Raw genomic sequence first — 16,451 nt, 5'->3', positions numbered from 1 at the left:
AGCACTCTTCACCACCATCAAAACACCAGCTGAGGGAGATTTTGATGTGATTGGCGGTGATCCATGCAAAGTTGCAGTAGATGTTTTTTTCCAAGTGATATTATGAGGGTAAAGGGACAGTAACTGCGCTTCTGATCACTCTCAGAAATCATTGTGAGTCTGATCTGAGGTTTCTGTGTTTTAGTGAAATCAAAGTGCTTTGGGAAGGGGCTCAAAGAGTGAAAAAATGTCTAATCTTATACGGCTTCATCTGCTTAAATGATAAAGATCTGATGTTTTTTGAGAAACATTGAGGCAAAGTGAATTAGAGCTGTTCTGGAGACTCGTGGAGGGAGGGAGAGAGAGAGAGAGTGGTGGGGGTGAGAGAGTGTGTGTGTGTGTGTGTGTGTGTGAGAGAGAAAGAGAGGTGGGGTGAGAGAGTGTGTGTGTGAGAGAGGTGGGGGTGAGAGAGAAAGAGAAAGAGTGTGTGTGAGAGAGAGAGAGCACACACAGCTCCTGTTCATCATCGCTCCTCAGCAGTAGTTGGATTCCTCCCGGCGCGCCACACTCGGTCACCATGTGGATGCTAAAGCTTTGGATACTCAGTTTTGGCAAGTGACAGAAAATAACCTAAACCTGAGCTTATGAGACCTGGATCCCCAGCTTTACAGAATGATGGAAAGTAACTTAAACCAGAGCTTATGAGACTTTTCAGAGGGACTGAAGGAGAGGTCGGATTAGAACTTTACGGAAAACTCTCATTCACGCTCCGTGCGTAAAACAGACTTTTAAAAAACCTCAAGGTTAAATCTGTTCAGAACTGCCTCTGTGGATCATGGCGCACAGTTTGCTCGTGTGTTTTGTTGCACTGCTGCTGCATGGATGTGTTTGGGCAGCGGGATCTCACACACCAGGCACACACACTCAGCACCCGCGCGCCGTCAGCAGGCACAGGTCAGGACACCTACACCCCTGTAAAGTGGAGAGATACTGAATTGTCTGTCATGTAAAAGTGCAGCACGTAATTTTTAATATTTTAAACTGTTTTTTTTTTACTAAGAACAAAACTTAAATTCTTAACAGTTAAAATGTATCAAATATTAAAACAAGAAAGACATATAGGAACAAGAGAAAGAAAAGAGAAATAAAGGAAAATCAGTTGTGTGAGGAGAGGATGAGTGGAGCTGTAGAAGATGTACGATAGCGAAGACATGTCCCAAAAACCTTTAAAGGGCGTTTACACCTGTGAGACATCAAAAAAATGATTCATGCATCTTGCAAGCCAAGTACAGTAAGTGATAAGTAAATATAGACATAAAAAGTCCTGATTTTTAGAGTAAAATTTAAAGCCATTATACACACAAAAAGGATTCCACTTACTGTGTATATATATACATTTTATACAATAAAAAAAATAAGAACAATATAAGCGATAAATATTTGGACACAAAACACAACACATGAAAAGTGAAAATGTTACATTTCATGGACCCCATGCTTTCACAGTTATGAACTTCATGGATGATTTTAGCCCTGTTCTTACTTTGCGAATGAAGGCTATAAAGGCTATTGAGCAGCACAGACAAGGGAACTATGATTCTAAAAAAACTTTATTTTATGAAATAAATTGTTATTAAAATATGTACAAAAATGAAAGATATTTTATAAAATAGAATTCATTTTTCAAATTCAGTATATCTGTGACTATTCATAGTCATCAATCATTTAACAGGTTCCACTTGTGTCAGCCAAAAACAAGAGTCTGAGGCTGTCATGGGCACAGACTCACCCAAACTGGACAGCTGAAAATATTCAGTTCAATATTCAATATTTAGTCAAAAATACCTGGTCTTTTTTAAGTGTTCTGGAAAAGTGTTCTGGAAAAGGGTCTGTCCCAGGACAGCCTCAGAGTTTATGTTCATAGCTGACAGGGGGGGTTAAACTAAGATGCTTTTCTCCCCACACTTGAAAGAATAAATATTTGAGTCAGATTCCTATCAGTCTGGTCATTCTCTTCTGAGCTCTCTTACTAGCAAGGTGTTTCAGATTGCAGATTCTCTGCTCATAGGCATTCCCCCCCGCCCCCCCAATTCTAAAGTTAGATGTGAACATTACCTGAAGACCTGTATCTGTGGGATTGTGTGCATTTTAAACAGTTTGCTCAGAAGTTACTAAGGAAGGGTTAAAAAGTCACCAAAGCTCACAAAATACACATCACATGTTACAGAATACTTTTAGAGGAGTGTACTGAATAAATACATGTGTATACAGGACAACACTCTATGATTGAAATCTGTTGCAAAAGCATCAAAGCTATCAGTATTGAAATTAACATGATAGAGCAAAAGAAAAAAAAGTACATCAGTGTCCTTAGCTAGACCCATGAGCCGAGATTTTCTGTTCTGTTTTGAGAAAGAATGCCAATTCAGTGTCTGTTGGATCTGCGTTTTATTTTAACAGCTGTGTGAAGTATTATACAGTATGGTGAGCAGTACAGTAGCTCTGAAGTTGTTAACTCCTCTCTCTCTCTCTCTCTCTCTCTCTCACTCATTCTCTCTTACTCTCTTTTGTCATTTTATGTGCTTGGGCCTGCGTTTGGGTCTCAGATGAATAAACTGTGTTCATATTTCTGTAATTCCTTGTGTGTGGTAGAGACATGTGTAAAACCAGCTCTGTGATCCTTTGTGACATTTAGATACAACACAACTGTCTTCTTTGGCAGAAGGAACATCTGGCAAGAGTCTAGACAGTTTGTAGCCTATACAAACAGGCTCTGTGAGGTTTGTTAGGAGCTCAGGGAAGTGAAATAAGAACACTGTTCCATGACTTTAAACCTGACCAAACTGAGTCCTGAAAGCAAAGAGAAAGCAAAAGCTGAAAACAACAGCAGGAAAAAAAACAGGTCTTCTTTCCCCAAAATGGTCTTGCTAAAATCCATTAATATTACAGGAAGGTGTGTAACAAGAATTATGAAACCTAAAAAGTGTTCAGTTATACTGTTAGTTTCAGATAAGTTCAGGATGTGTAGTGAGGAATTAATAGCTGCTAAGATAGTGTTCAGACATCAATAGTGGACATAGATTAAGCATTTTTAATTACCTTTTTGGATTCTTTTTCAAAATATCATCTGCAGTTCAGGACAATATTAAAACTAGTACCACCGTATGTCACTTTAATGTACCCAAAGTAAGTCATGTTCAGTGCTGCCATTCTCCATTTCCCTAAATCCAAAATAAGTATCAATCTGTTTAAACTACAATTTATGCCAATTTATGAAGTTTTATTCTATCACAATTTTCCGGCAATGATACGCCAGGAAGTATGGAATATGGAAGTTCCAAATCTGAAGTAGGCCACTGACATCATTTACAAATATAATAAAAAATAAGTAAAGAAGTAAAGTAATAACATCAAATGGTAGATCTATCCCAGACCCATGGTCTTGAGTATGACAAAGAAGTGATCATTTATTAGGCTTTAACAACAAACGGCAAGTTAAAAATTCTCACGATTGCTTTGCAAAATCCATAAATCCTGAGTTGCTATCCATAATTCCAAGAAATGGGTTAAAACCCCAAGATGTGGTGCCACAGGTCATGCTATGTTTTGGGCATAAAAACACATAAAATGGATCTAAGGCCATTGTTAAATATCTAAATATGACACTATTAATTAATAATATTTAAACTTAATGTAAAAAACATATTTTGTCCATGCAAAATATATTCAACTCCTCTTGTTCAGAGACCTCATTGCTTGTCTTGAGGGCTGAGTTAAAGGATAAAACTAAGCTGCATCAATGCTTTATCAGTTTATCCTTTCTTCACAGCATTCAAATTAATTAATTAATTAATTAATTTGAATTAGTGTTCAAATTTAGCAGAACACTGATTTTGTTAATAAATAATATGATAAAATAACCTGTGTCCATGCACACCATATCATTCATAAACAATTTAGAGTCATTGATTATGATGTGTGTAGAATTCATTGCTGGTGCACAATAAAAAAAATGTAAAAAAATAATATGATGTGCAAAATAAAGTGTTATTTTATAGGCTTCCCAATAATGAAAGTTGTTAAATATTATATTATTAATGTTATTATTATTATTATATACTGGATTACAGAAGTTGTCCTACTGCTATAAGACATCAACACCTCCACACAGTGGAGCCACTCTAGTGGGATTGACAGGGGGGGAAATCTTTAATAATCCATTCAGTAAGTAAATAGTCACCATTGCAACATCAATTGCATCTCCTTTCTTGGAATAAATATATTCTTTTTGCACATGTTTGCCCCACATAAAGGTAACATTAGGTGACTTGACATGTTTCAAACAGGGAAATTTTGCATACATTCCTGATCATTAAACTGGAGTTTGTTGCAGTAGTGTGTTTTGATCATGAAGTGTCCTTTCGGAAAGGTACTGAAGCTCCATCAGGATTTTCTTCCGCTGCCAACTGCAAATCATCAAGTAGTTAATTAGCTTTAACAAGTAAACAATAGATTTGGACAGTGTTAGTGTGGCTTAGGGACACGTTTTGGTCTGACTTGCTGCAGAAACCCTCTTTCTTGCAGCTCGAAACGGCTTCATAATTCCACAGCTTTAATTTAAATACTTAGGAAGCGCTATGCTGCTTCAGGGACTTCTCTCTCGTGAACCATTAGGTCTACAGCTCGTCGTTTTAAGTCATCAAGAGCGGAATCTAAGCTTGCTTTATATTTAGGTTGGTATGTGTACTCCAAAAATTGTGATTATTGTGAGCAGGTTGGATATATATGTTGTTTATTTTATTTTGATTGTGGAAAGCTGCTTTGCGACAATGACAATTGTTAAAAGCGATATACAAATAAAATAAAATCGAAAAAAAAGGTCAAAGTTCTTCTCCTTTTTCTGTTATATTTCAGGAAAATGTAACTCTAAACAGAGAGCAAAGCTACCTTGCTCCATCAAAAGTTATATCCTGATTAAATGCATTGTGCATCCACATCGTACTGGGTTTATGTAAGCAGATAGAAACATTGTGCAAATGTAGACCTTCACTGACAACGTAACTCATTACTCTGATTTTAGACAAGCTCTTATGCGTAATTGACAGATATGTATTCCTGTGGAGTAAAGAAGAATGCCAACCCCTAATCCAGCAGACCATACTCAATGCCTAAGCTGCTTTGTAACAGCCTTTATTTCAATGCTGAGTTCCGCACATCGATGGCCCTAAGGAGCAGGGGCACTGGGCTGATTTTGTCTTTTAAAGAATCTGTGACTGTCTCGCTCAGTAGGACAAAATCAGACAAGAGACCATCAAAGAGGTCCTAAGTCTGACCTGTATGCCTTTGGTTGACCTCCAGACCTTAGCCTTTCTTCTAAACAAAGCAAATGGAAAAATAAAACTTTTAACAAGCCTTTGAAGACTTTGTATGCTTAATCAAGAAAATGTTTATGGTAAATTAACAGATGACAGAGGTCGCAGCCCCTAAGCAGCTGCTTATGTGGTCGAGTTAATCCATGCTTACGCTTCTTTTGTAGGTTGAGTGTGTGAATGCATTTAACATTTCCATTTTAGAGTTTCTAAAGATTTTTGATTGCACATTTCTTGAAACAAACTGGAGTGGATAGTGTTTATAAGAAATTGTCCCTGAAGTAGAGTTTGCAGCGTTGTATAAATGTCTCATGTGAAAAACATACACTTTAGTACATTGGAAATACATTATAATATTTATAACACATTGCAAATACTACAAAAAATATTACACTAATTACAATTATTACACTGTAAATAACCAGTTAATATATAAAAATTATGCTAACATCATGATTTAATCTATTTTGGGGATTAAACTTTAAACATACTTGTTTTAAACCTAACTTTAACTTTAATGGTTTCGCTTGGTCTAAAATAGCAGCACCACAAACAAAAAATCTTTTTTTCTAAGTTGTTTTGCAAACCTTAAACTATGACAGTGTAAAAGATGTATTTCTTTGCAGTCACCAGATAGAGATTTGTTTAGTCATTGTTAAGGGGAAAGGGGGGCATGGATTTAGGAATAAGTGATACGAAGGATATTTATGGATTGTGTGTGTCATACTGAGAATAGATATTTTGCTGGGCAAGGGCTGAAGGGAAAAAAAGAAATAATACCATTACTATTCCAGCACGCCCTTATTTCTCTCACTGTGCCATGTCTATACAGGAACTGGTGTGCCTATGTGGTGATGAAATCTGTCAGCTGTGTTATGGAGGATGGAGTGGAGACCTACGTCAAGCCTGATTACCAGAACTGTGGTTGGGGTCAGCAGTGCTCTCGGGTAGTGTTGTAAGTATTGCTCTGTTGGTGAAAAATATGGAGTACTGAGTATTATGTCTTCCTCGTGGTGAGGTCAAAATCTTTATAGAGCAGGGACTTGGCATACAAACAAAAATTCGACATTGTTTTTAAAAAAAAGAGAGAAATTGTGTTTAAAGAGAAAAAAAGAACAACCCTTGGCTTCTTCTTATTAGAGCTTTTTTAAAATGACTTTTCTGACTTTTTGAAGCAAAACTTAAGTGTACAGTGGAACCTCAGTTCACAAACATAATTTAATTCTAAATTCTTTTCGTAACCTTAGGAATGCAGAATTTTTAACTTGAGTAGTACATGTACGCTTTTTCTGTTGAGCATCATGTGATCACAACTGAGCCAATGATTTTTCTCTTTCTCGCACTATGGGATTGTGGGTAATCGTCTCCCATACTCAGTCTCAGTGCATCACTCGTATTGTCACTTTTGTGCGCCCGTGTACTGTTACACTGTGACCACATGTGTGTCCACCTGTAAAGCATTTGTGTGTGTGTGTGTGTGTGTCCAAGTAAGTGTTCTTTGGTAACTGAAGTTTTAAAAGGCTGTAGCAGCGCGGGAGATGAGTCTGTATACCGACAACACATTTCCGCTAAATGCTCAAAAGTAGGCATAGGCAAGAGGTTAATTATTTAAATACAATTAAAATTTATATTTAAATTATATTTTCAAATATTTCAAATATCTTAAATATTTTAAATATATTTTTAAAAATGATCCACTATGTTTGTTGCCATAATGATTAGCAGAGTTGAGCATTCGCATCCCACTTCCTGTCTGTGTGCTGTGTTGCGCGTTCTCTAAATGCCTGGTGGGTTTCCTCTGGGCGCTTTGGTTTTCTTCCTCAGTCTAAAGACAGGCAAAGGTATGCTAATTGGCATCTCCAAAATTGCCCATTGCTTGTGTGCCATATTATATATGGGCACCCTGTCCAGGGTCTATGCTGCTTCATGCCACGAGTCCCCTGGGATAGACTTCAGGCATCCTATGAACTTAATATAGCAAGTGAGTGAGAGAGTCTGTTTGCTAGGACTTTTATACAAAACATTTATTGTACTCATACTATAATGTTCTTACCCAATAGATATAGGACATTCAGAAGACCGAAGTACAGGATTGCTTACAAAATGGTAACAGAGATGGAATGGAAGTGTTGTAATGGTTATTCAGGTGAAGACTGCAACAACGGCCCCAAAGGCAACTCACAGATCAACAACGTTGGATCTAATACGGGGAATGAACAGAGTAGAGGAGAAGGTACAGATATTATAAAGCTGAACATGTGATCTATTTTATTCTTATTATAATAAAAAAATTATAAAAATCAGATTTTAATAAATTAATAAAAAAATAATAATTTCTGGTTGTGTACAAATGAGTTCCATTTATTGCTCTAATATACTGTGGTTAGTTGTGCTTATGTTACTTTTTAACACAAACAATTCAATGTAGTAAGTGAAATAGTTTTTTAGGATCTTTAACTCTTTCGACTGACCAAATGTAAGTGGTAAATAAGATACTTTCAAACTCATACCTTTTTACACCTGGCATTAACCATCAATATACTGTAGAGAGATCAGATCACAAGCAAAATGTGAACAGCTGTTTACACCTGGCATTTTACATTTCCTCCAGTGAGCACTTGTGAACTTGTGCATATTTATCACATCATTCTTCTGCTATATTTGTTTGTTTGTTTGTTTGTTTTTTTAGGCTAAAATCTGCTGGTCCTTTCATGTACAGTACTTGTATGTACTATTTCAAACACTTTGATCATGTAGTCAAAACATACAGTAGGGACACACTGGACCCTGTTCATATCTACACTCAGTGCTTAACGTTTACAACTGGATGACCCAGGACGTATGTTAATGCTACTGTAGGTGTGAACAGGGCTTAAGGCTCTTCTCAGCTGCATTGCATACAACGCTCTAATTGTCTGCTGTTGTTGGATTAAAATACAGTATTAACTAGTTTATCAAGTTTGTTGTACGGGGAAAAGAACAAGTTGTATCATTTGCAGTGACTTTGTGATTAGTTTTTTTTAAACGTTTCTCTCCACCATGTGGAATAATCTAGCGGTATATATTTAATACCAATTTCACGCAAATGAGGATGGATTCCCTGTTCTTCCTATTGACATCTCAGGGAGGTTTTCTTGCCACCTTTACGCCCTTGGCTACTCATCAGGAACTATTTAATCATTTTGATTTATACACATTCACATTTCATACAAACTTCCATTAATTTTGATTGTCAAAAAGTGCTATAGAAATAAAATTTTATTGAATTGAAATAAGATACATTGATAAGATATATTGAATAATACAAATTCTGAACTGGAGCATTCATGGTTTGTTTAAGTTCTCTCTCTCTCTTTCTCTCTCTCTCTCTCTCTTTACCTCATTTTTTCCCTTAGAAAGAGGAGAAAGTGATAAAATCAAACAACTTGAGGAGACAATTCAGGGTCTGAGTAAAGGACTCCGTGACATGCAGTCCACCTTACAGGGAGTGAATCAGAGAATAAATGAGGAGTCACGCTGGTCACAAGGAGTCCACACTGGTGGTCAAAACCCTGCTGATGCAGCTCAACCAGAAATGAGGGAAACCATTAACAGCATTCAGATCAAGCTGGATTTGCTTGATAACATGACGCAAGTACATGACATGACCCTTACCAGTATAAACAACCATCTGGTTAGTGGCAATACTGCAGGCGATGAGCTAGACAGAGGAAGTCAGTACAGAATGCTGAAGGATGAGATTCTTAACGAATTAGAGCATCGCATCTCACTGTCCTGCGCTGCCTGCCAAAGTGGTGTGGAGAGCATAAAGCAGCAGCAGCAGGAGGACAGGGAGAGGATCCGTGCCCTGGAAAAGCACATAAGTGTCATGGAGCAGCACCATAGCCAGACAGTGGAGGTCTTGCAGGGGGAGCTTGCCCGCTCACAGAGCTGCTGTGATGCCATCGTAGACATGGAGAGACGAGTTGGCGCACTGGAAAAGAAGGTTAGTTCCACTGCAGAATTGTATGACATGCTAAATGGACGCATTGACAAAGAATTGAAAGGAACTGCTGGGAATGCGGGACGAGGAAAAGTATCAGAAGAAAAGCTGAACAGCCGTTTGAGAGACTTGGAACGTCGGCTGAACGGAACGATGAGGAAAGCTGAGCAGAAATGCTCTCACATGGAGACCAGTATGAAAGAGCTGGTGCAAAGAGAAATCAGCAAAATACGGAACTCTGTCCTTAAGCAAAACGATGACCACGGCATGAGGATTTCTAACATTGAGCTCAATATGAGAGAGATAAAGAACTCTGTGGACAACCACAAGGATCGCATAATTAAGTTGGAAAATAAGACATCTGTCTTAACCAACAAGTTGACAACAACGGTTAATTTGTGTGCAGAAGCATGTGCAGCACAAAGCCAAAAAAATACAACAGAAGATATGGTTAAAACATTGGAGTGGAAAGTCATTGCCAACATGGAAGACATCCAAAGGTTTGACACCAGGCTGAAAGATCTCTCTTTGTCTGGTGAGTCAATGATGAACCGCATTTCAGACCTAAGCCACAATGTTCAGGAAATTACTGATCTAATGGGAGAGAATAGTAAGAATTCTAATAAGATTTCCACAGAACTGGAGATATTAAGGACTAACTGTGGCGTTTGCAGTTCCGCTCTGAGTAAAATAGAGAATGAACTCAGCAACTTGAGAAACACAACCCTCAGCGGCTTTGAGAAATATCAAGGTGAATTCACCAACTTGGACAGAAAAGTGAACTCTGGTGAAAGTGCATGCTCACAGGTGTGCTCTAACTTACAAGAGGAAGTGGGCAAACTTAAAGAGGAAGTGGAGAAATGCCAGGGACAATGCAATATTAGTACAACCAAACTCAAGGAGCACACCAATGATCACAACGTCATAACTAACACACTGGTAAAGGAACTCCAGTCCATTCAGGGTGAGCTCTCTGGAATCAAGTTGACCTTCAGTTCTGTTAATGACACGCTGAAGGGACTGGGTCACACTGTTCAGAGACACAACAGCACGCTAACTGACCTGGAGAACTCGAAGAATGAAATCTTTTTCCAGATTGACAAGATTCAGGACTGGATGGACGACCACATAGAGGACAGTCAGAAACAGTTCAGGAATATTTCCCACAACATTCAGAGATTGGAAAGCAATCTGTTGGTGGAGATGGGTGAATGCAAACATGCTGCCGACGGGCTGGGTAGGAGGCTTTTAACATTAGAGAATGTTTGTAGCAGACTGGAGACACTTTCAGAGAACCTGCAGCAGATCAAGAATATAATAAACGGAGATGTATCTGGACTTTGGACTTGTGTTAATGGGCTTAATGCTAGCATTCTTACTCAGGGAGAGGCCATACACAACATCAAGAGTGTTCATTTGGAGACTATCCATGGCAGGGTCAACACTGTCAACTCCACACTACTGGAAATCCTGAATGAATTCCAGACTTTCACTGAGCAGGACTTTATCGGTAGGTACCCTGAAATAATAAAAAAGAAACTAGGGATAATTGTGTCGTGCGATGCATCGACAAAAGTTTTTGGAATTAAAGCACAAGCAATAAGCGAAACACTTTGACATTTTAACTGTTAATAGAACAATGGATTCTTCTGTAACCCTGGATAAATTAACAATACATAACTATCTTAAGAACTTTGTGAATAGTGAATTTATGTTAACAGAAAAAAAAATTATCATGGGATAACCTGGCACAAGTGTGGCACATATACTGTCAATAAATAATACCATGGTACAGTGGAACCTTGGATTGCGAGCATAATTGGTTCTGGATGTGTGCTCGTAAATCAAAGAATTTCCCCATTAGAAATAATGTAAACTCAGATTATTCGTTTCACAACCCAAAAAAAAAATTTTTCCCAAAAATGTTTCCGTTAGTGTGTGTGTGTGTGTGTGTGTATGTGTGTTTGTGCGTGCATGTGCTGTGTATGTGTGTTTGTGTGCGCACACACACACACACACAAACACACACACACACACACACACACACACACACACACACACACACACTAACGGAAACACTGTTTTATTGGGAAAATAAACAAGAAATCTCTCTAATGACACTCGAGTGTGCGCACACTAACAGAATCACTGCAGTAGTAATATGTCGGTCATGAAGTCTTTGCCGTCACTCAGTAGTCACGTAGTAGAAGAACCAGTAGTCTCGGAGAGTGAGTCGTTCATTTTCTACTGGCCATAGGTTATGTACAGCAAACAGAAATGAGTAGTTACCTTTTAGTCTTTGGTCCAAATCCTTCGTTCTTTTGTCAAATGACTCCCATAGACGCTATGCAGTGCAATAGATTCAAAAGAACGAACGACTTGGAGAGAAGATATGAGAGGTGAGCTGTTTATCATAATATGTCCTTGGCTGCATTGTAATATTTTTATTACTGGATTTATAGCCAAAATTTGTGTATGTACACGTGTTAGGGGTCTGTTTATTGAAAATGTAACATTTATTTTATTTCTGATCCAAAGATCAATGACTGAATGACTCAAAAAAGATTAGTTCATTTTGATGAATGAGATTTAAAGAAGCACTCAAATCAATCACTAAAATGATTTAAACTTCCCATCACTACACTGCTGTAAAGTAAAATTAAAACAAATTAATCACTTTACCTTTGAAAAGAGTTGCGACAGAGCAGTGTTTCAGTTAGAGTGTGTGTGTATGTAAAGGCGAGAGGAGGAGGGGAGGGGCACAGTGTCTAATGACGCGTGCACACACACACACACACACACACATACACAGTGCAGGCTGACAGAGAGAGAAAGAGAGAAAGAGAGAGAGAGAAAGAAAATGGATCTTTAACCTCCCTAATGAACTTGCTTTTGCTTTACATGCGTGCACACACATGTGTTATAATAAACAGTACACGCGCACGTGAAAAGACGACTTTCATGCACACAAACACAAAATAAAAGATGCTTTACACACACATACATAAACTGTACACACGTGCACGGATGTTAATTATACCAGTGAGAGACGAGCACTAAGACCACTATGAAATATACTGTATACCCTAGGAAACTATCCTATGGGGCATTAGCAACTTAATTGAGAATACTAGATTTTTAGTGTGAAGTTAAAGGCACCTTGTGATGAGTAATGAACAAATGGACAGAGATAATAAATCAAGCTAGAGCATCATGGACAAGAGGAAGTTCATACCTTGGACCAAGATTCATATGTTTTCTCTCTATATTAAAAGCGAGTAACTTCTGCTAAGCAACAAAATTATAATAGAAGCAGCTCCTGTACAGTCTCAGATCAAGCTTTCAGAATTGTTTAAATTTCTTTAAACTTGCAATTTAGCCTCAAGCCATTTTCTATTTATGGCATTTATTGGACATCTTCATCCAGAGCAACATTTATCTCATAATACATCTGAGCAGACTAGGGATAGCGATAGTGGCAGCTTGGTGGTGCTTTGAACATGCGACCTTCTGATCAGCAGTTTAACATCTTAAACACTTAGATTTATTTTTAGCTAAAAGAACTATGATGATGTAAACGATTTGTAATAGAAATGTTGTTTGCATGATTTATTCCAGGCCCTCCTGGACCTCAAGGGGAACGAGGTCCCCAAGGCCTACCAGGTCCAATAGGACCACCGGGCATAGGAGGCCCCCAGGGTATACAAGGGGAGGATGGACCAATTGGTCAGCCAGGTAACTAAAAGAAAACATAATCTGCATGACTGTTTTATTTCCTACAGGCTATATGTAATAATTAAATAAGTAATTAAAAGTCTTTGTTTTGCATGGCAGGTCCAAGAGGTGAACAAGGTTAGTGTTTTAATCATTTTACATCATTAGACACAGAGATTAAGTTCTTAAAAATAAGCAAGAAAATTCTTTACAAGAAGTAAGACTTCACTGCCTCACTGAACAACCCTTATCAAGCAGGGAATAGGATTACAGTGACATGAGCACTGCCAGACTTCTCTATAATGAGGGTGTCACTTTTATCCAACAGGTCCTCCAGGCGACGACGCAAATGTCCCGAGACTGTCGTTTTCAGCAGCACTTACACAGCCACAGGTCGGCTCAGGCACCATTGTCTTCAACAAGGTCTTCGTCAATGAGGGGATGTCTTACAGTCCACACACAGGTATATGAGCATGTTGCCAAAATCATTGTCTAACAAATAATATTATCTAGCATCTCAAATTTAAAGAGTTAACTTTTAGATTTTTAAAAGTTAATTGTAACTGGGCAGCACAGGGGCGAACTGGAGGGCTTTTCATGTTCTCCCAGTGTTTGATGGGATCCTCTGGGTACTCTGGTTACCTCCAGACACATGCAGTATACTGTGGGTTGATTGGCGTTTCCAAAGTATGTGTATGTGTCTGCTTGTGGCCTGCAACAAGTTGGCATCCCATCCTGTGACCCTGTTCAATTTAATTTTATTTGTACAGCGCTTTTAACAATTAACATTTTTCGCAAAGCAGCTTTACACAGCTTTGTATGATATGTGAATGTGTATGAATCAAAATGATAAGACTGTCTCCGATGAGGCAAGCCAAGGGTGACGGCGACAGTGGCAAGGAAAAACTCCCTGAGATGGCAGTAGGAAGAAACCTAGAGAGGAACCAGACTCAGCAGGGAACCCATCCTCATCTGGGTGATAACAGATAGCAGGGATTGATCTGCAGTCATACTGTGTGAGACTGGAAGTTCAGTATAATAGGAGATGTGTTTAAGTAAATATGGATTCCGTTCGTTATTGAAGGCTCAGGTAGACTGTAGGAGACTCCAGTCCTGAACTATTGAGCAACTGCAGTCATGAGTCCTCAGAGGATGTCTTTGTGGAAAAGTGGAACTGTCCCCAGTCACCACACGCACCCCAGGCAGACCAAACGGGGCATCCATGCGACAAGATCTCCACAGGGACAACAGGACGAGTCAGACAGCTCCAGAGGGCAGAGGGAGTCTGGATCACTGGCAGCTCAGGAGAGACATGTATAACTCGACAGAGAGAGAGGGAAAGAGAAAGAGGGGGAGAGAGGAGAAGAGAGGAAAGAGGAGAGAGCAGAAGAAAAGGAGAGATGGGAGTTAGGTATGGTCACACAATGTATAAAGTCAATTCATATTTAGTGCAGAGTGCAAACAGGGACCACAGCAGGACTATGACAGCATAACTAAATGGGAGAGCCAGAGGGAAACAGACATGAGGGCTCCCTGAGATGTAAAGACATGATATGACAGCGGTATAAACAAAGGATGTATATATTACAGTAGCTGATAATTGTAACTATTAAATTATTGTCTTCTGTTACTGATACATGTGCATATTTTACCAGGCATATTCACAGCACCGGTGAGCGGACGTTATTTCTTCAGTGCAGTCCTGACTGGTCAGAAGAACATGAAGATAGAGGCAGTGTTGTCAAAGTCCAACTACGGAATTGCACGTGGAGATTCGACCGGATACCAACCAGAGGGTTTGGAGAAACCTATGGCTGAATCAAGAAACACTCCTGGATCTCTGGTCATTTTCAACATCATACTGCCTCTAGAGGTGGGAGAGACCGTGTGCATCGACCTGGTCACTGGGAAACTGGCTGATTCAGTCGAACCTCTTACTATGTTCAGTGGGATGCTGCTGTATGATCATGTCGATGCTGTGTTATAAGAGCGAAAACCATTCAGGTGTCTTGTGCCAGCTGTTCATACTTGGTTCAGGACAATGAGAGTACGCTGACTTAAACATTTCTTTCTTAGAAACATTTATCGCGGTGTTAATAAGGGCTTTAAACACAAAGAATGTTGTACTGTCTTATCGGCTTAGTCTTGAAATATTAACCAAGAGGCACACTTTTGTTGGGACTCAACCTCCAGGATATATTTAATACCCCCAAACCATGCAAGTCAGACATGCAAGTTAGAGTTAAAATGTAAAAAGGAAATCAGTGATATGAGTGTGTATGTGGTGGTGAACAAAACTCTGTGTGTGTGTGTGTGTGTGTGTGCTCTGTTCAGTTTTCCCTGAAAAGGCCATAATAATTATTTTTAGTCCTCCTTATTATTTTATGCTTCCAAAACTCCATATTTGGGGAGGAATAAAGCTCCGTCCTGTGTGATTACAATTCAGTGAGCAACAAGCAGCAGGAACATTTTGCATGCTCTGTACGACATATTTTAGTTCATAAATTCCAGAAGCTAGTGTAAACCACAGAACTGTCAAGAGTGTTGTGGTTGTTTTCATAACTTTTTTTTTTTTTTTTTTTTTCCCGCAATGAAACAATAGAAACAAGTTTGCAAAAGCGTTCACGAAACATACACAGCAGCTTTGAAGTTCACATGCTGTAGTTTTCACGAGTTCATAAACTATGTCTTGGGTCTTGGTGACAGGTGAGACGAGTGGAACGCCTTATGCAAGTTATTGTACTTTTCACCATCACTGTTGTGAGAGGAATGTAAAGCCACTGGACTTGTTTCATTTAACAGTATTTTTAGAGACATTGCTGTTTCCTTTATTTGACCATTAAATCATCACTTTAAATCCTTTTTTACTGTATGTGCCATATAGAGTATATTTAGTTTTATACTCTAAATGTCCAAAGATTCTACTGTATACAGTATTATTTTGCCAGCCATACAGTCTGCAGATGATAGTTAATTTTTTAAAATAATGTTATTATTATTGTTTGTGATTTCTGTTTTTTACTTGATTTTGGGAAAAAAAAAATATACCTTTAAAGACATTTTTGACTCTGTGCATGTGTGTCGCATTCTTTTTTACAGACTATCTAAGATTATTTAACATAATCTATACTCAGCAAAAAAAGAAACGTTCTCTGACTTTCAACTGTTTTTACTTTCAATAAACTTGTGTAAATGTAAATGTGTAAATATTTGTATGAACACTAAAAGAGTCAACATCATAAGACATAAATTAAAAATGTTTCCCAATGTGTCCCTGAATGAAGGGAGGCTCAAAATCAAAAGTACCACTCAGTATCTGGTGGCCACCAGCTGCTTGAAGTACTGTAGTGCATCTCCTCCTCATGGACTGCCTATTGCAGACAGTCTGAGCACTGATGGAGGGATTG

At 38.5% G+C, this 16,451-nt stretch overlaps 1 protein-coding gene across 1 annotated transcript; it reads left to right on the top strand.

Moving 5' to 3' along the window:
- The first annotated feature begins 482 nt into the window (after positions 1-482).
- On the top strand, positions 483-16,115 carry emilin1a (elastin microfibril interfacer 1a). The gene is made up of 8 exons (XM_053489126.1): positions 483-933; positions 6,181-6,303; positions 7,409-7,581; positions 8,744-10,840; positions 12,949-13,065; positions 13,165-13,182; positions 13,373-13,507; positions 14,700-16,115. The coding sequence occupies exons 1-8, from the start codon at positions 815-817 to the stop codon at positions 15,029-15,031; spliced, it is 3,114 nt and encodes a 1,037-aa protein (XP_053345101.1). The 5' UTR covers positions 483-814; the 3' UTR covers positions 15,032-16,115.
- The last annotated feature ends 336 nt before the right edge of the window (positions 16,116-16,451 follow it).

The sequence above is a fragment of the Clarias gariepinus genome, chromosome 27 (genome assembly GCF_024256425.1).
Source record: "Clarias gariepinus isolate MV-2021 ecotype Netherlands chromosome 27, CGAR_prim_01v2, whole genome shotgun sequence".
Classification (NCBI taxonomy): domain Eukaryota; kingdom Metazoa; phylum Chordata; class Actinopteri; order Siluriformes; family Clariidae; genus Clarias; species Clarias gariepinus.
This window is presented reverse-complemented; position numbering and strand designations above follow the sequence as displayed.